Source organism: Pelobates fuscus, chromosome 5 (genome assembly GCF_036172605.1).
Source record: "Pelobates fuscus isolate aPelFus1 chromosome 5, aPelFus1.pri, whole genome shotgun sequence".
Lineage (NCBI taxonomy): Eukaryota > Metazoa > Chordata > Amphibia > Anura > Pelobatidae > Pelobates > Pelobates fuscus.
In genome coordinates this window covers 361,278,884-361,299,456 of record NC_086321.1, presented here as the reverse complement: position 1 = coordinate 361,299,456, position 20,573 = coordinate 361,278,884, and the positions used below count along the sequence as shown (strand labels likewise).

At 39.2% G+C, this 20,573-nt stretch overlaps 1 protein-coding gene across 5 annotated transcripts in view; it reads left to right on the top strand.

The window, feature by feature from the left end:
* The window catches only part of ARHGAP44 (Rho GTPase activating protein 44), a 109,165-nt gene extending 92,124 nt beyond the window's left edge, over positions 1-17,041 (top strand). For 2 of the 5 annotated variants that reach the window (XM_063456037.1, XM_063456036.1), the window contains 4 exons: positions 2,487-2,909; positions 5,375-5,508; positions 6,081-6,431; positions 15,483-17,041. In XM_063456037.1, the coding sequence (XP_063312107.1) occupies positions 2,487-2,909; positions 5,375-5,508; positions 6,081-6,431; positions 15,483-15,616 (1,042 nt within the window). In that variant the 3' untranslated portion in view covers positions 15,617-17,041. Of the gene's footprint in view, positions 1-2,486; positions 2,910-5,374; positions 5,509-6,080; positions 6,432-7,943; positions 7,998-15,482 lie in introns of all 5 variants that reach the window. The other 3 variants (XM_063456040.1, XM_063456039.1, XM_063456038.1) reach the window with 2 other exon arrangements.
* Positions 17,042-20,573: the final 3,532 nt, after the last annotated feature.

Below are 20,573 nucleotides of genomic sequence, written 5' to 3'. Positions count from 1 at the left end.
AAAATCTGCCCCTTCATCCTGAGATTTGCCCATCCACCCAAACTTACTCGTTACACCTTACAGTATAATTGATCTGATTGCATTTAGTTTTTAATCACTAAACACGAATGTTATGGTGACTTGAAAACTGACTAAATTAGAGGAGTGGTGTTAATATGCACTTCAATCCAGTCAGATATTCTTTCCCCCACAAAGTTTGCAAGCCCACTGCTCGGGAGATCTGAACTCATTGAAGTTATTTATTATTATTATTTTTTTATAAACTGTAGATAATCTGTTTAAAAAAAAAAAAAAATCTAAAAAGTAAAGTTGATGTCATGGCAACCCAATAAGAAATTATATTTGTGTGACTGATAATCAGGTACAGTTATTTGTTTCCTAGACGACCTTGTTAATTTGTATGGTGATTTTTAATTTTTTTTTTTTTTTTTTATAGAATAGTTAGAAACATTAACTAATTGGCTATTTCATTTTAAATTAACTTGGAATTCACATTAAATTCTCACTCTAGATAATAACCCTGTGAATAACTATCAATAAATCTCCAGGTAATAAAATATTGTTTTGTTGAGAATTCCAAATTAAAAAAATAAAATAAACATGAAAATCCATAGGATATACCGTATTTATCGGCGTATAACACGCACCGGCGTATAACACGCACCTCATTTTTAGAAAGAAATTCCAGGAAATTTCCCCCCCTCCCATAGTATCCCCCCCCTCATCCCATAGTATTCCCCCCCTCATCCCATAGTATTCCCCCCTCATCCCATAGTGTTCCCCCCTTTCCATAGTATTCCCCCCCTCCCATAGTATTCCCCCCCTCCCATAGTATTCCCCCCCTCCCCTCCCATAGTACTCCCCCCCTCCCCTCCCATAGTATTCTCCCCCCCTCCCCTCCCATAGTATTCTCCCCCTCCCCTCCCATTCTCCCCCCCCCATAGTTTTCTCCCCCCTCCCCTCCCATAGTGTACTTCCCCCTCCCCTCCCCTCCCCTAGTGTACTTCCCCTCCCATAATTACTTACCTGTCCTGAAGCGTGGGCCGGCTTCACAGCTTGCACCGCGGTACAGGAACTTTAATTTCATGTTCCGGTTTCCGGCGGGACTGAAAGGAAGTGTGCACAATAGTGAAACTTTAATGAAATTAAAGTTCCTGTACCGCGGTGCAAGCTGTGAAGCCGGCCCACGCTTCAGGACAGGTAAGTAATTATGGGATATCGGCGTATAACACGCACCCACGATTTTTCCCCTATTTTCAGGGGAAAAAAGTGCGTGTTATACGCCGATAAATACGGTAATTTTCTGAGTAATACAGCCTATAAAAAACCAAAACAAATAAAACCCCAATAATAATAATAATATCTATATATTATCCTTCTATACAGTGCTACGAAATTTGTTGGCGCTTTATAAATAATCGTAATGTATTAAAATTGTTGACATCACTTCAGCCTGTTGTGATTATTGTTTTAAACTAATTTAATGAAGGAGAGTTTTAGTGACCGTGCCACTTTAATCAATAAAGTAAAAAAAAAAATATCTTTACTCAATTAAAATTTGGGAATTTTCCAAGTAATTTTTTTTTTTTGTTTGTTTTTTTTTACCTGGAGTTCCTATCTATATCTTAAATCCCATGCATTAATGCTGACACTACAAATATAATTTCAGTTGATGATTTGTAGTTGGCGAGCTCTATATTGATCTTAAAAGGTTATTCCAACCAAGAAAACAATGTTTTACTAAAACACTGTTTTTGTTTATTGTAACAAAACAAAAAAAAAGCATCAATTCACTCACAAAACAAACCATCACCAAGACCAAGATCTCCCTGCAGCTACTTCTCCGTTAATGTAATTTCCACTGATTGGGGGGATGTCAGGGAGTATTTGGCCGGCTTGGAGGAGAAGGCTGTGCATGCGTGCACACAGTATGCACAGAATTGACATTAGCCAGCCCGATACCGGAGACCACCACGGCAGCAAAAGGCTTTAATTCGGTATATGCTGCATTTCAAGCTAAAATGCTGCAAATACAGACTCCAAGAACCATGACCACTTCAAATTACTCAAGTGGTTATGGTGATTGGAGTAACCCTTTAAATTTGCTTTTAAAATCTTAAATATTTCTCAAAAGGTACATTCCTCCTGTAATTATACATTTTTAGTAGTGAAGGTGAAATCTATCCAATTCATTTGTTTGCATGTCTTGTTAATCTGTGTTGTTCGCTCCTCTATCATAATCTGTGTCTGTCATTGTTTGCAGTCTTGTCGGATTCTCAACAATGCAACCTGTCTATGTCACACAATCAAATGTTTTCATGCAGCCTCTCACTGTTTGACCTTCGCATTTCGCACATCATGTCCTTTCTCTCTTCTCTTTTGTTGGGTTCTTCCTTGTACAAATATTTTTGCTCTTTTTTTTCTGTTTTTGTTTTCTTTTGTTCTTGTGTTTTGTCTTTTCCTCACCACCCTTCCATCGAGTGCAGCGGAGATGAGATTTCGCCCCAGTGGTCGGATTCCTGTTACAACTATCCTTCCCCTGAAGAGGACAGACCCCTCTCGTACCCATGCTCACAGCACCCTACCCTTCATCCTCACCCTCCAAAAGTTCCACCAGCTTCCAGGCCTGATGCCTACCGGTGGGCTGGGTACAGCCAGACCTTGCCTACCTCCCCTCCAAAGCTTGACATAAACTCAAATCCTAAACCCTGCTTTTTACACCTCACTAAGCAAAACTCTCTCACTGAACCCCACGCTTCTGAGCCTAACGTCTCTCCCCTCTACATCAAAACCCCACTCGTCCTAACCAAACCTGACCCATCTAGTACGCCTAACCTTCCCACAATGTCAGCCTCACCCCCGTGGCTCAGCTGTTCCTGTGCCAGAGACAAGGGGACCATGCTGACTAGGTAAATAAACGGTTTTGCTATCTAACTGTACGACCTTATCTTGGAAGGACTTGCTAGAATGATACTTATGACGGCAGGTAACCTTCCTGACATCTGTGATGAATTCCGCAGTATTACAGTAGCTTCAGGGTAAAGCTGTATTATAGTTCCTTAAGGGTTTGGGGATTTGACAGTATCCACCGGAGTTTCAAAACATCAAATACAAATCCTCTGTGTGTGTGTGGGAAAAAAATAACTCTGCAATGTGACTTGACCACATCTACATGGGGTAAGTACATCTGATGGCAATTAAAGTGTAATCACAAGATGCATTGCCAAGAGACAGTAAGAGGGCATACATTATTTGATTTTAATAAACGCAATGACTTTTATAATAGTGATAAAGGTATGAATTAAATATTGTTACTCACCCAGCTGGTGCCAAATGTGGCCTCGCATTAGTCATCACATCCACTTAGAAATAATCTCAATGCTTTGAGAAATCTAAAAAAATACTACTTGAACAAAAAGAATGGACTTATTGTGTCTTTTATGATCAAGTGGCAAGATATTAAGTTCCGATCTTTCCTCGATAAATTTTTTTTCAGATTTTTTGATGTATACTGTGCTTCAACAAAACCCATAGATCGTTAAACTGAAGATTCTTTCAGTAACGTCCCGTTCCTTTTAATTACAAAGGCATCGGGTGACATAACAGCACCCACATGATCACATCTTCTACAAACGTAGTTGTGCTCCATGGCCCCAGATTAAGAAGAAGCTAGCCGTGGTCGGGTACCAATGCATTGGGATGTAAGCTTTGGAATTTTTAAAGGATTCACTGAATGTTTCATTAGGGGTGAGCTCCAAGTAAGCTGCAGACAATAATCAAGGGTGGACTATAATGTAAACTATTAAAGGAGAGCACAGCTGCCTTCACTGAGCCATAGCGATTATATAGGCAACGGAAGGTACTATTAAATAAACGCTTACTCTATGTTCTGCAGGTTGGAGTCATGACAAATGAATGCTTACGGGTAATGTCTTTGACAGTGAAATCGACTGCATAGTTTTTAAAGCAAACTTCAGGAAGCAGAACAGAATGTGCAATACATTCATTGTCTGTTCCAAAGAGCTTGCAATCTTTTATGCAATCTGGGCAGGTTTTTATGTCGTAGTACAAAGCCGTATTTAGATCACAGGACCCATATTATAATTGCAGTATACATTTTTACCCTAGTCTAGGAGAATTTTGAATTTAGTTCCCCAATTGACCCCTAAGGGACTAAATTCAGAACCCCGTAAGGACCACAATCTGGTCATTTTAGACTGTGCTAGAATGGCATGTCCTGCTCATTTTTCATTTGCAGCTCTATACTATTAGACATAATTATAAGATCCAAAGGAATTCTCCCCTGTTGAGTTCTTTATATTCAAACCATATACAAGTAAGAATATAAAATGATCATTAACATATGATTGTTTTCAGTAAATAAACGCACTGGATTTTTTTTCTTCTGCTGTGACATCCGTTAAGAGTTTTCTCCCACCTAAATACATTTAGTTTATTTTCCAGTATTAACCCCTTAAGGACACAACCTCTGGAATAAAAGGGAATTATGACGGAATATTTCCGTCATGTGTCCTTAAGTTTTGCCTAATACGCAAATCCTGTATTTGTTTTTGGGGTTTTTTTGTGGTTTTTTTTTTTCTTAATGCAAGACTGCTAGCTCAATGAGCGACAGGTAAAGTGGCATTTAATAACAGAGTAGCAGTCACAATTTTTAGATTTTACAAAGGAAAAGCTGTCACTCCCTAATAGAGCAAGTACACAATGAGTACATATGCAGAGAAAAGATGGAAGGGGTGCTCCACACAGCCAAAACAGAGATCAGTATCCAGGTACCAAAATGTACTTTCTATGTACTCCAAACAAAGGTGCCACGTTTTATGAAATATGGGAATTTTTAAAAACTTTTTTAGATGATGTATTTTAGAGCTTTGGTAAATTAAATGAATTTATTCTAATTGAACTAAAACCCCAAACACCAAAAGAAAAATAATAAAAAAATATATATATATATATTTTGTGTGAATAAATATATATATATATATATATATTATTATTATTTTTTTTTTATTGAAACCCATTTATTTGAAGGAAATCACATTTATTTTAATGTGGATTAATATGCTTTCTACCTCACGTCAATCAAGACATATTTTTACCTTTTGAACCATTTTCAAGTTTATTAACCACATAATGTAAATCGAGGGAGTAAATTAAGGGATTGCATTTAGAACAAATAAGAGCAAAATTCTAGAAGTGGAGCAGTCCGGAACATGCCTTGGTTTCCATGTGGTCCATACTATCAGGGATATTTGTAAAGGGAAATTAGTGCTACAGGAGTTGTGTAGTTGAAATATTTGTAATTAATTTGGTTGAGAACCATGTCTTTTCTTAGAACTTCTCGTTTCCCTTCCAGCACGTTAAAAGGCAAGGAGCTTTCACCTATTTCTGGACCAAAGGGAAGTCCAAGTACTGGGCATATGGTGTCTGCAGGTAGCATGGGACTGAGCCAACTGTCGACAGAACAAAGTCCTCATTCTCTTAGGAAAGGTACATGCTGGAACCAGCTTAAAAACAGAGCCTGTAGAGTGGCACAGGGGAGCCCCAGTGTTCTATGACATAGCCTCAGTCTACCGTCAGAATTAGAGAATGTTTTTTAGGCATTATGCATCGATAAATTATGTCTGCTTTATTGCCTTTCATTAAATAAGCATAGTACAATCGTTTATTTTACCCTTTTTTAAAAATGTTTTATTAGTGTTTTAAAGATTGTTCTGTTCATTGAATTAATAATTTAAGATTTATAAGCTGTTGGAAATCTAGTTGACATTTTAGAAAAACATTGTTCGTTTTCCTAGATCTATATTTAAAAAATAAATAAAAGTAAAGTTCGTAACCTTCATGATATCAAATTAAAGGATAGCTGTTTCAAAAGGCTTTCATGGGTCAACTAAAGTTTCTAAATTGTTTCCGTTCAGTAGATATTCTTGAACTTGTGGTTTAGGACAAAGTCATGTCATTGGACTGCTGGAGGCAGCCATAATATGTTGTACAAACGTCCTCGTTCTGTGAAGATAATCAACCAATGTTCTCATTATATGCAATGTATTTTCTTTTCACAGTTTCCAAGAAACTAGCACCTGTTCCACCTAAGATCACATACAGTCAGACAGGAGCAGTGTCCGATCAGTCCACGGGTCAGCCCTCTCCAGTCAGTCTTTCCCCAACTCCTCCGAGCACCCCTTCACCCTATGGACTTACTTATCAAGGTTCCTTGGCTATGACTCCCAGTTTGTCTTCTCCCCCTCCACTGTCCAGCACTTTAACTAAATCCCGGCCGACCCCAAAACCAAGACAGAGACCCTCGCTTCCTCCTCCCCAACCTCCCACCACCAGTCAGTCTGCTTCCAGTCCTCAGTCTGCTGAGAACAGCATCTTAGATGGTCTGTCACCGGGAGAGAGCATGTCTACAGGTAGGTTGGTCTCCTAAACTACAGTACTGTGTGCTATGATCTTTACTATAGCAAAATCCTGTGTACCCACTGGAAGCACTTTGACACTTCCCCCCTTGATATCTACCAGTAGGAAAAGATCAGCCCTCTCAGGTACCATATAAAGTACTTTAATTATCTTGTTCATGTTCTTAGAATACTTAAAGCTGAAATGGATGAGCAGATATAAATAAATGTATCTGGAGAAGGTCTTAGGGTGAATGTCCTCTCGAGAGTACAGGGATGTACCAAACCCAACAAACCGTATTCTGTTTTGCAAAAAGTTATCTGGAAAGAAAGATATGACCACTGCTTAAGGTGACCTTTTTGTGTTTGTCCAAAGTCGAAAAAGGTATACTTTTTTTCGCATGGTAAAGCTCATTGTAGAATAACTTGATTGAGCTTGTTAATGCCAGATAAAAAATAAATGCTCGTCCATCTCCCCAGTCTCCAGCTACTAAAGTGAAAGATTCTAATTTGAAATTAATTCAATCAGTTCCTTCTTCTCTAGTGACTCATTACAAATAACTTTTGGCCAGTCATTCTCCTTCATTAAAATACATCAGTGGAGTACACTGGTATGATTGGATAAAGGTGTTTAGCTTCTTTTAATTCATACGTGCTTTGTTGAAGTATTTGAACGGGAATGACAGGATCAATGTACATTGTGCTTGTGGAAATACTATAGGCATTTATAAGTGATTTAGTGATCATTTGTGCTTGCGTGATCTCATATATGCATACGTGCTCACTAAATCCACTTTGTATTGTGTTAGAGACTAAATAACGGCTGAAAGATTCTCAGCCACTTCCTGTCTTATTTGACATTTAGAGGAGGCAGAACATATCCTTTGAATAAAACGTTGTTTTTAAAAGCAGAATGTATTGTGTTGTACAGAAATATAAGTGTAAGTCGTGATAATTGTCAATTTTTATGTTTATTGTCCCCAAGCATCTGCAATATAATGGAGACACGGGCTGTAAATTCGCCAGTCACTGTTCTGAATGATTCTGAATAGCAGTTGTATTCTAAAAGAACTAATCAGAATACAGATAGATTTTGTAAAATACAGAGCCTGTTCCATCAATAAAATGCATAATGGACATATGTAAACTTTTATTTATTTGAATTTGTCTCCGTGCTTTATATCCTAAAAAAGCAACATATTAAAAACATAGAAGACTCCCTAGTTATAGTTAGAGATAGTCCCTAATTAAGTAATTGTTGTTAGACCAAAATTCAGTAATTTTGTATCAGAAATTTCATAATCCATCTTTAGATTTTTCTAATCTCATTGTGATCTTGTTTTATGTTTGTAAGAGAAAAGCTTAAAATCCCGTATCAAAAATTTACTGAAATCTTGGCTGATCAAGGCCCTAAACTTGCCCCTCTCTTCACCCTCTGATTCCCGCAATCAAATAGCACTAAGAGTTTTTTGTTTTCTGTTGTGTCCCCTCTGTCTCCCCTCGATCTCCAATCCCCTTTCCTCGCAGCCGTTTGACGTGAGTGGGCCCTTTGTTGGATATGTGTGAGGGGGATACCTCCTGGTAAGCTGGAGCTCTGACCGTATCACGCTCACCTACCATCCGCTATAGACAGTGTTGTGCAACCACTGACAGTTGATGTCATTTAGCAGGTGTCCACCCAGGGCATTAGCATGGCATCCCCAGCATGTGTGCAAATAAACATAAAACCTCTGCGAATCTCATGTGTAGACTCGTGCACTCTTCTTCTTTTCTCTATCAATAGGAAAATATCTTGCAATTTTACTTGGCAGTGGAGCTTACCCTTTTTCATAATCTCTTTACATATGTGCAGAATTTAGTACATTTCTCTGTAGACTGAAGTGCTACGTAGCAATAAAGGCAGATTTAAAAAAGTTCTCCAAAGATTGAAATGCCTGTTACAAGAGCAGTATACAAACTAGTGCAAAGGGTTAAAAAAAAAAAAAGAAATAAAGTGTTGTTTGTACATTTTACTTTGATATAATAAAAAATCGTACAATGTGCAGTGCATGGTGACATAGCGGTAAATGTAGTAAATCTGCCAGGCAGTTAGAAGAGAATGTGCTGGTGCCCTGGGTGTGGTTTTCTGTGCTCGCCACCTGCCTCACTTATATCTGCTTTGGTTGCCCATCACTTGTACACTGTTGCCTTTTTCCCTTTGACCTGACCTACAATCACTGCTTCTGCACGTAGCTGTCAAGGCCATAGTGCTGGAATTCTGATTTCTGGGAACCTAAAACACGGATTTTATTTTCAGGTAAATTTTCAGGAACAGAAAACTTTTTTGTATCTTCATTTCTTTTGTAAATGAAGCGGCAGCTAGTTGCGCATCCCGTCCTTTGACCTCAAAATCCATATTTACTGTCTACTGAGTACTGTAATGAGTCCCAAGTTTGACCTCAACGTGAATTTATATGATTCTTCTAACGCTTGGCACCATTATTAATGGGGGACAATTTCAGAAGAAGTTCCACTGATTACCTGACAGCTATGTGTATGAACCTGGCACTAATTATTTCTATGATGTAGCCTTTGCATGAGGCTGCGGCCAAAATGCATGGCTTAAGCCTCTTATTGCTTAGCATACAAGATCACCAACGCTGGGTAGGAGGGTGGGGGACGTTGTACCCTATGTTTCTAATTACCCTTTTGTTACCTGTTAGATGTGAATTTTGTATTCTGTTTAGCTGTGGTTGAGTTTTTTATATCCTGTTCCTTTGAGATAGTCATGTAAGTCTCTTCCATGGACCGTTTGACTTGTATTTTGGAGGATTTGTATTGTTCTTCTTGTACAAAAAAAAATGAATGTCTGAGTTTGTGTACTAGCCGTGTTACGAATGTGAGTATTCTGGGTTTACCTAGCTGTATAGAGAAAGGTCTAAGTAGATAGTTAGTTCGAAGATCTGTTCCTTACCTTTTCTGCAACTTCTGTAAGCAAAGAATTTGTGGTACTTGTAGGGTTACTGTATGTGCTCTGCATCTGATATCCCATCTTCCATGGCAGGTTAAAACTTAAGGAATTTGTGAAAATCCAACAATTTTGTAATGTTGTCAAATAGCGGACATTTTATTCCTCTTTTTAGTTAAACTCCTGTCCAACGGACATCTCCCTCTCTCTGTCTCTGCAAGGAGTTGTAGAGATTACAACACACAGCCCTGCTCACAAAGCTGTGAACCTGATTGCAAGTACACTCACCGCAACCACTGAATGACCGCTATCCGCTTATTGAGCAGTTCCATTGGTTAGGGCTAAACTACATATCCCATAAACCCCTGTTAGACAGCAGTGTACAGAATAATAAAAGGACCATACACCAGAATAAGAGATTCCTGATTGTCCTCTGTAGCAATTCACCGTGAGGATACTGCAAGATTAGGAACTTAAAGGTAAGTAGTGCTTTGTTGGTTTGTTTTTGCATCATTTTTAATGCATTATTTATATATTAATGTATTAAAAATTGGTGGTCACTTTTACCATATTGCCTCTTTTTTTTTTTTTTTTTCACGTTTTTTCTTATTCATTCTTAGGCAGCTGAAGATGATCCACTCTCTGTGCAAGTAAATTCTGAAGTTCTTGTGCATCACTATTAAAGGTGTTTGCAATGCAGGGTTAAGTCTATCATACTGACAGCCACTAGAGGCACTGACTGAGTAAACCTCTGTCACGTGACGTGGAAGCCCCCTTAGGAAAGCATTGATTCAGTGCTTTCCTATGGGGAAGCTTGAATGCCTTTGTTGCGCATGTGCATTAGGTCCACTGGAATAGATGTTGCATTAGGTGAAGAGGTCAGCAGCGCCGAATGAGCCTCTTCGTTGGAAAAAGGTAGGTAAATCGTAATTTTTATTATGCCTGTTTGGGGATGGGGGACCTTAACCCTCTAAGGACACAACTTCTGGAATAAAATGGAATCATGACGGAATATTTCCGTCATGTGTCCTTAAGAGGTTAATACAAGTAGAGACATGGGGCACTATAGCGTTAGAAATACAGTTTTGTATTCCTAATGCTATAGTGCCCTTTTAACTATCTTGTGTGAAAAACTACATTATCAAGTCAATGTGTTAATTCAAGTTATTCACTTAACAATTTATTTTGGGGAATTTTACATTTTAGGACAAATTAGCGCACATTTTAAAAAAATCGCCAATGCTATCATTTTTACAGCTCAGCGAAAAATGTGCAATCCCCTAGTACATGTCCGAAAATTCACAGTTTTAGCAAATAACCCTGATTGTGTTAGACTGAGCTGCTGGGGAGCTATCTGTTAAACACCGGATATTTAGTAGCAAATCCATTCAAAATTTTGGTCCGTTTGGAGGAGATTTGGATGAAATTCATTACATGTGCTGCTACCCAAACTGGAGAAGCTTAACTCTAATTGAATTTTTGAAACTTGCTGCCGTCTGACTCAGCAGTTAATTAGTGCAATAAATCAATCAATAGGCACTTGGGGCAGTGAGAGCGTCCAATGATAAGTGTTAAAAATAAATAAATGAAGGACCCTTCTTCACTAACTCCCTAGACAGAAGGTGAGAGGATGCCTTGCCATGCCAACTTATTTTTAGCTCCTGCGACATAAATAAATAATGCAAACAAAATGCAGAAAGAAAAAAAGAATTGATCTACATAACAGTACGGCTTTGTGATTTATTAGTTTAGTTTCTTTTATTTTTTTGCAAGGAGTTTATATCCTCTCTGTCAAAGGGTTAGACACATTACACCAATCATTTGCCATTGATTGTTTTGCATGGATTTTATTATTATTGTTAACAATAATATGTTATTATGGAGTTATTGCAGTATTAAGGAGATTTGTAGTAGAGAAGATATGTGGGTGTCAGTGGACTTGCTGGATCTAGTAAATACATATATGTAATCTTTTTTTAAGGTTTTTTATTTTATTTATTTTTTCAAACACAATTCGTACTACTCCCCAAACCACAAATATATTTAAAGGACCACTATAGTGCCAGTAAAACAAACCCTGGCACTATAGGGTCTTTAGGTTCCCCCCACCCTCAGGGTCCTACTCCCGCTGGGCTGAAGGGGTTAAACACTTACCTTTCTCCAGCACCGGGCTCCCTCGGCGCTGGGGAACTCTCCTCCTTCTGCCGACGTCAGTGCTGAATGCGCGTGCGCGGCAAGAGCCGCGCGCGCATTCAAACAGTCCATAGGAAAGCATTTCTCAATGCTTTCCTATGGACGTTCGCATCTTCTCACTGTGATTTTCGCAGTGAGAAGCGCGCTTGTGCCTTTGGCGGCTGTCAGTGAGACAGCCACTAGAGGCTGGATTAACCCCTAATGTAAACATAGCAGTTTCTCTGAACCTGTTATGTTTACAGCTGCAGGGTTAAAACCTGAGGGACCAGCCACCCAGACCACTTCATTGAGCTGAAGTGGTCTGGGTGCCTATAGTGGTCCTTTTAGGACATAATGGGAGAGGTAGCACCTATTAGGCATTATACTGGGTGATCAGGTGCCCTAATGGTGCATATGTAACGAGTTCTCCATTGTTAATAGCGACCACCATAACTGATAGTCCTAAGTACCCTTCGTTGGATTTCTGTATACTTACCTCCATTTGGCACGCAAAATAACTTGCATATAACGGAGTCAGGGGAAGAATATTATTTTATTCAGTTGACAAAAACATACACAAATGAAATTATACATTGACAAAATTTGTCTTCATTCAGATGAACTCTTGGCCTTTAAAATCCCTCAATTTGTATATTTTGCTTTGAATTTGGAACAATTTATTTGAGCAGTCTCTAGATTGCTCCAAAATTAATTTGCACGTTTGGCCCCAATTCGAATATTACATCCAAATGTTAGCCTTTGGCAGAAACAGTCACCTCATCCTTAGGAACCTATGATACTAGATGAGTAATATATTGAATTATTACACACTCTAACCTTGCTTGTACTGGTGTGAGGGGATATGACGTAGCAAGGTGGTAAGATTTTCATTTTTTAAAATTCTGAAGGCCCTCAGATTTATTTATTGGTACACTAGAGAGTTTTGTCTTTGTCACAATATAGATCTAGGTAGTTATCCCTGTTTTTAAATATTAAATTAACAAGGGCTCAGATTGCCTTTAGCTAGATCAGTGTTCCCCAACCCCCGGGCCGCGGACCGGTACCGGTCCGTGGATCAAACGGTACCGGGCCGCCCAGGGGTGTGCGAGCCTGCCGGCTAATGCAGGGCTGGCATTGCCCAAGTGCCAGCCCTGCAATGTGCCTGCGGACCGGAGGGGAGATCAGAGATCTCCCTCCCCGGTCTGCAGGCACTGTGCTGACAGCCGGCAGGGGAGGGAGTGAGAGAGGACCCGGGAGCTCTTACCTGCAGCTCCTCCGGGTCCTCCTCTCGCGAGATTTGGAGCGTTGCCGCGGTAACCACGGCAACGCTCCAAATCTCGCGAGAGTGAACTCTAGCCCTGTAACTGGGCTAGAGTTCACCTCACCACCACCGGACCACCAGGGACTCCCCACCGGACCACCAGGGACTCCCCACCGGACCACCAGGGACTAAGAAATGTCCCCCCTCCTCCCAGTAAAGGTAAGAAGGGAGGGGGGACATGAATATATTAATTTTAATTAAATAGATAAAAAAAAAAAGCCTCCCTACCCTCCTTACCCCCCATACACACACTGCCCCCATGCACACACTACACACACTGCCCCACAAACACTGCCCCATACACACACTACACACACAGCCCCACAAACACTGCCCCCATACACACACTACACACACTGCCCCACAAACACTACACACATTGCCCCATACACACACTGCCCCACAAACACTGCCCCCATACACACACTACACACACTACCCCCATAGACACACTGCACACACTGCCCCACAAACACTGCCCCCATACACACACTACACACACTGCCCCATAGACACACTGCACACACTGCCCCACAAACACTGCCCCCATACACACTACACACACTGCCCCCATAGACACACTGCACACACTGCCCCACAAACACTGCCCCCATACACACACTACACACACTGCCCCCATAGACACACTGCACACACTGCCCCACAAACACTGCCCCCATACACACACTACACACACTGCCCCCATAGACACACTGCACTCACTGCCCCACAAACACTGCCCCCATACACACACTACACACACTGCCCCATAGACACACTGCACACTGCCCCACAAACACTGCCCCCATACACACACTACACACACTGCCCCCATAGACACACTGCACACACTGCCCCACAAACACTGCCCCCATACACACACTACACACACTGCCCCGCAAACACTGCCCCCATAGACACACTGCACACACTGCCTCACAAACACTGCCCCATACACACACTACACACACTGCCCCACAAACACTGCCCCCCATACACACACTGCCACCCTCACACACACTGCCACCCTCACACACACTGCCACCCTCACATACACACTGCACCGCTCACACACACATACACACCATTTTGAGTCTGTCTTTATGTGACTGTGTTTGTGATTTTCTGACTATGTATGTGTCTGCGTGTTTTTTTTAATATATGTGACTGTTTTTTTTTGTCTTATTAAATTAAAACAAGCGGGCCACGGAAAAATTATCAAACGTTTACCGGTCCGCGGCGATAAAAAGGTTGGGGAGCACTGAGCTAGATGACCAATAAGTCATGGTAAAATTGATTCAGTCAATACAAGTTAGCCCTGCTCATCAAAAGTGATTCCTTTGTGAATCTAGTGAACTCATTACAGAGGCAGATGGCTCGCAATATACATTGTGTGGAAACTACTCAGCTTTCTAAATAGCGGATGAAGCCATCACATAACCAATTTAAAACAAATTAAAGGGACACATTTGATCATAGTTTTCTATTACATTTAATGAACATTAATGATCTATATTTTTTAATTATATATGTTGATTTTATTATTTTATTTTTTGGGGGGGGGGGGAGAAATTTTCACTTTTTAATCTGGCTGAGCAGCCATGTTGGGTCAGGCTCTACAGTTATTTGACCAACTGCAGCTCATCCTCACTTTCCTGCTGCTGCAATTTCACACAGCGCAATCACAGCAGCAGGTTAGGTTGCGAGGCAGTTGGTCAGACAAGTGGTAGTCTGACTCAAGATGGCTGCTCAGCCAGATAAAAAGGGAAATTCTCTCCAAATAAAATCAACATACATAATTAAAAAAAATATATAATTCATTAAAGCTCAAGTTGTTTTGGTGACTATAGTGTCCCTTTAAATGTAAAAAAAAAAATCTTTTACAAATTAAAAGTGAGCATTTATTGACTGTTGTCCTTTAAATCCACCTTTTGATGATAGATCTACATATAGGTGTCCAAATATTTGTTAGCATGTCCTTTTTATATTTCCTGTAAGGTGCCAGTGACATTGTTTAGAGCTCTCTTTGTAGAGGTGACACGAGACACAAATTGCCATGATATAAGGTGGCCCAAATTCCATCCAGGACTCATTTTCTATAGGCCAAGCCGGTGAGACAAACTCTCAGGGTTTGGTGTGTAAAAACGGCCTGGTGCCACCCCTTTTATGTGCCATGCCACAGTATCCTGCCATGCCATGTGTCATGACCTTTGATACTTTTTTTTTTCTGCCTTTTTGACCCTTGTGCCCCCTGCTGGTAGCTTTCAGTCAACACCATGTACTCTCAGACTGGCCAATGTTTAAGGGGGTGTAAAAGTTATGGTGTAAAAGTTATGGTATAATGAGGGGGTGTAAAAGTTATTGTATGATGAGTATAATGGAGAGAATTGTGTGGGATATGTTTTGATGCAACATATTTAGTGTTTGTATAAACCTCCTTTATTATATTAGAGTAATATTGCTCAGAAATTATTATTTTTTTTTTCTGACCCCATTTACACCTTGAACTACCCTTTGCTTCATGTGACCGCAGTCTCCTCTTCCACTTCATCTTTAGTTGCAAGCCATTGGCGTACAAAGTTGGGCTCACTTTCTAAGTCATTTCTTCCCGCTTCTTTTTCTGTAGATATCATCCATTTTGACATCCCATCTATCCTAATAGAGATTGATACCGCCTTGCAACGTGACGCAATGAAGCAGCGGCGTTCCGCAGAGGGACGAACGGAATCGGATGAGGAGTCAGAAAGCACGGCCCTCTGACATTAGTAGTCCTCCGCCTCCCCTCCCCCCTGCTCCACCACAATCAACAGCCAAACCTGTGCCAAGCTCTGTATTATACCCCTCATTGTATAATTTAAGTTGGGGCGTCCTTCGATAAAGGATTGTATTGAGTGTGTCTTTATCCGCTCATGAGGTTTGGAGTTCCAGACCCTCCTTGTGAGGTATGTGAGGGGAGCAAAAGGAACACGTTTTCCTTATCATGTTTACTGTCCAAACTGCAATCTTAACCTTTCCCTCCCAGTTGGGCTAGTATCGCTGGTTCTGGATTGCAACAATACACCAATTTAAAGTTTTTTGGACATATGTAGGCAAACCTCAGCCATGTGAAAAGTGGTCTTTGCTGCTACGCTGTTGACATGAACTTAAGAAATGGCCCGCACCATTCTGGTTTTTAAAGACCACTTTTTGTTATCCCTCCGTAAATGCTGCACAGTATAGTGGTATTATGTTATCTCTATGCTTTTATTTGCTCCTTTTTACCCCCGGAGAGTAGGCAGGATTCAAAAGCGTGTGAGTACGCGGTTTGAGAGATTGCCACTCTATGGCACTCAGCTTTTCCTAGATTGCAACCCACATTATCCTCAGCGAGCCCTAGAATGACTAAACGTTACGAAGTTACTGTCCAACAGAAACTTTACCTGCCTCCTGCTTTTTGTATTTCAAGCCTATTTACTGGATACCAAACTTTTATAAAATGCACCAAATTATAAATGATGGAACACCATGCAAATACCTACCAAGCCTGGACCACATAGCTTTGCCGGCATTGCATAATATGAGTGGCAGTTCAGAACGCTTGGATGCATGATCTTGTCCAACACTGCTCGCTACAGTCTCTGGTAGGTATTGCTCAGACACCATAATGGAGGAGACCACTTTACACTGAATTTATACCTAGAGGTGCACTGCAAAGGATTTTGGGAAGTGTCACGCTAATGCAGGAGTTAAAAGCCAGCAGCTGTCCAGCCTCCGCTGCAGTTTTAGCTGTTGAATGGCTTCTTACCAGGTCTACTGGCTCTGGGCTATCCCAGATGCGTTGTATAAAATGAAATCCATTTATCTAAAATAAATTTATCAACGATAAATATGCATTTTGCAGGGATTTCCTGTTAATTAGCAGAAGGATCGAGGCTTTACCAAATTGAAATCGGAATATTTAAAGTTGGAAAAAAAAACAGCTTAAAGCAAATCACAGAATTTCACAATTTTTCCATATTGCCCCTTTAAAAAATGGTTCATCTGTAGGCGGTTTTCTTGGGTCTCTACCCATCATAAACCCTTTGCCAAACTGCATATACCAGCTGTAAATACACGCACACCTGCCGGAGAAGTCTGGTTATTAAATAATTTTCCAAATGCAAATTTATGTTTTATTTTTTTAATTTATAAATATATTTGTATTTATGACTCCAAGAAGGCAATTCTGTACATTGTGTTTATTACTTGGTGAAATAGATTATGCTGTATATTTTGGTGGTCCCGTTGTACATGCGCAAAAAAATTATAATAAGGACTTCAGAACTTATAAATGTCTATTTCAAAGCCACAGCTGGAACAAAATATGTGTTGGCATAACGATTAATGGACTTGGAAGTTTTTTCCTGTTTTTGCACATTTCCAATGCTTTTGAGGGTTGTACCCTTCAATCTCTCTTAATTCACAATAAATCACCTCAGCTGGAAGTATGTGCAGAGTATCAACTACCCCCTTTAACACTCATTGTTCCCTGTTGACAACGTTCTTTGATACCATTTTCTGCTCCTGATTGCACTTTTATTTCATCTCAATAAATACATTTCACTGAAAAGTGTACGCTATCTCAGATTTCTGCTCTCTAAGAGATTGGCAAAGACAGTTTCCAAAAATAATAATAATACAAATAAAAAAAATATATATTTATTTTGATCGTAATAAAATTATTTGTGTAAACCAGCTTAAAATTCAGCTATCGGACTATCGGACATCTGGCCTGGTTTTGGTATAAATAAATACATATTGTTGCAGCTATTAAATACTTAAGTAATCTAAAATAATCTAAAGCATTAAACAGACCACGCAAAGTTGTGTTCAAATTTCTACCGTCTATAGTAAAATTGTTAAATTATTATAAGGAAAAAAAAATGTTTTTATTAGCCATAAAAGAGTCTGTTTTAAACATCACCATTGTTATGGCATTTTTATGTGTGTTGTTAAAATGTCACTGTATTTTATTACATCATCTATATATCCTGATCCTGGCATGAGCTATGTATGGCTATATGTCTGCTACATAAGATATTCAGATTTTATATTCGAAATGGCCACCTTCTTGCCTATAGTTACTTAAACTAATGCCAACAAATGCATTATGACTTTGCAAGGTACCTTCCTATGTATTCGCTCCGTCAATCAATTTTATATTTTTATCATGGTTTTGAAATATAATGTTTTAATTAAACAAGCAAAAATAAACAGAATTGTTAAATATGCTAATCATGAAAGGGACACGATAGTCACCAAAACAGCTTTAGCTTAGAAGCTTTTTGGTGTATAGATCATTCCCCTGCAGTCTCACTGCTCAATTATGTGCCATTTGTGAGTTAAATTGCTTTGTTTATGCAGCCCTAGTCAGACCTCCCTTCATGTGACGTACACAGCCTTCCTAAACACTTCCTGTAAAGAGAGAACTAATGTTTATACTTCCTTTCTTGCACATTCCGTTTAATTTGGAATTTCTTATCTCCTGCTCTGTTAATAGCTTGCTAGATCTTGCAGCAGGCTCCTGTATATGATAAAAGTTTCGTTTTACAGAGCAGTATATAAAAATGTCTAAAGTAAGCTGCCATCTGATTGGAAATTAAACCATTTTGTTTTCATGCAGGCGTTGTGAGTCACAACCAGTGGAGGTGTGGTTAGGGCTGCATTAACAGAAACAAAAGTGATTTAACTAAATGACAGATAATTGAGCAGTGAGACTGTAGGGGCATGATCTATACACTAAAACTGCTTCATTAAACTAAAGTTGTTTTGGTGACTATAGTGTCCTTTTAAGGAAGCAGAATTAAAAAAAAAAAAAAAAATTGTGCTAGCTTAATAAACCCCATTACAGCCAGGCCATAGATTTTGGTTCAGAGGGGTTTAACTTTTAATGACCATGTGTTACATTGGTGAGTGTAAGTATGGTCATACACCGATTTAAAATTGTGAGTTAATCACTGTTGTCTAGGCTTGAAGGTGAGAATCTTACTGTCTGTGGATATGTAGAGCAGTTCTGTAAATCCTTTATTTTTAAACCAAATTTTATATATATGAATATATATATATGGACAGGTGTATATGGAAGTTTTTTTTGGCTTATGTGCAAGTGTGTAGGGACCATTGAAACTGCGTCTTTTGGTAATGTACATATGTATTTGTTAATTAGTACAATGTGATATTCCGATGTACAATTGTAAAAACAAATTACTATACAGAGAGAAGAGAGCTGTATTTTGGTGAAGAGTTGAAAATACTTCAATTGATAGATTATACCCCTCGCTGCGCTTTCCTCAAATGTTCATAATATCTGGAGCTGCCTTGCATTTAATTTTCCAATTTAATTCCCATTAAATATTTTTCCTTCATCTCATCCTAATGTATTTCTATCAAATTTAAATATGTACAATTGTCTGATGGTAACAGGTGCAAAACAACATCATTTTAAATTAAAACATGACCTGTTTGCTAGGTAAAAGAAGATATCTGGCACTTCGCATTTAACGAAGCATTTAAAAGACGTTGATTAACTACAGAAAATCAACTATAACATTCAAAATGGTTTATGCCATGTTAACACACACACACACAGAGTGAAAAAAACAAATACAAAATGTACCAAAAGAAAATGTTTTTTTCCACACCATCTCAAAAGAATTTCACCCTCCTCTGCCATATTTGATTGAATATTTACTTACCACAAGCTAATTAAACTAAAACATAAACTCAAGAATATTGGTGTGGACACATTGTAAGTTCAAAAAAAAACTAAACTAACCACCAATAGCCCATTGACGTCTATGTACACCATATATAGCAGACACATCAAACCAGTTTATCCAACAGATTTCAAGACTCTGCAATGGAAATTGACCTTTGCCCCCTGCTACCATCATCTATGGGGTAATATTTCAGAAAGATCAGTAGAGGAAGGAACCAACAGACTTGTGAAGAACGTTTAAGAACTTTTGATGTGCAACCTTTAAAAGTGGAGAAGGCAGTCATCTTGTTTGGCTCATTACCCCACCGCAATGACCGATCGGAAAATACCACATGTTCAGTCAGTCATTACACTGCTAGTGACTTATGGACTTTGGTTTGATCCACAATCTTTTGCACTTGATTGACCTTGAACAAAATATTTATTCCTCATCATAAAATTATTGTTCTGGTGGTTATGAACACGAAGGGTGGGATCGTATGTACTCTTGAACCATGTCTGGCTTCACGTGTAGCAAATTGTCATTGTAAAGAAATTTTATTTTTGCACAGTACTATTCACGTATTCAAGTCGACTAAACCTTGATAAAACCACCCAAAGCTTCAACATTGCAAAGTTCAGAACTTCACGCACAATTGAAAACCGTCAAAGAATCAAAATGCATAACCCGTAGCGCCACCTACGGATTTCACTCGTGTCCACCCTGACTTTCTCTCGTGTGTCTGAACATGTGATGATCTGCAGATAAATATATTGTATCTGTGCGTATCTCTGTAACTAAATCAAACAGTCCAAACCATAGCTTCTCCCAAAAGCCAGCACTCCTGAAATGTCTTTTTTTAATATAAAAAGAAAAATTTAAATAAAGTAAGAAAGTATTTCTCTGCCATAATTTTTTTGGATCTGTGGTAATTACATATTTTATGTTTCTTGTTGAAATGTCTGTTGGAAATGTTACAATATCAATATATTAAAGTAATT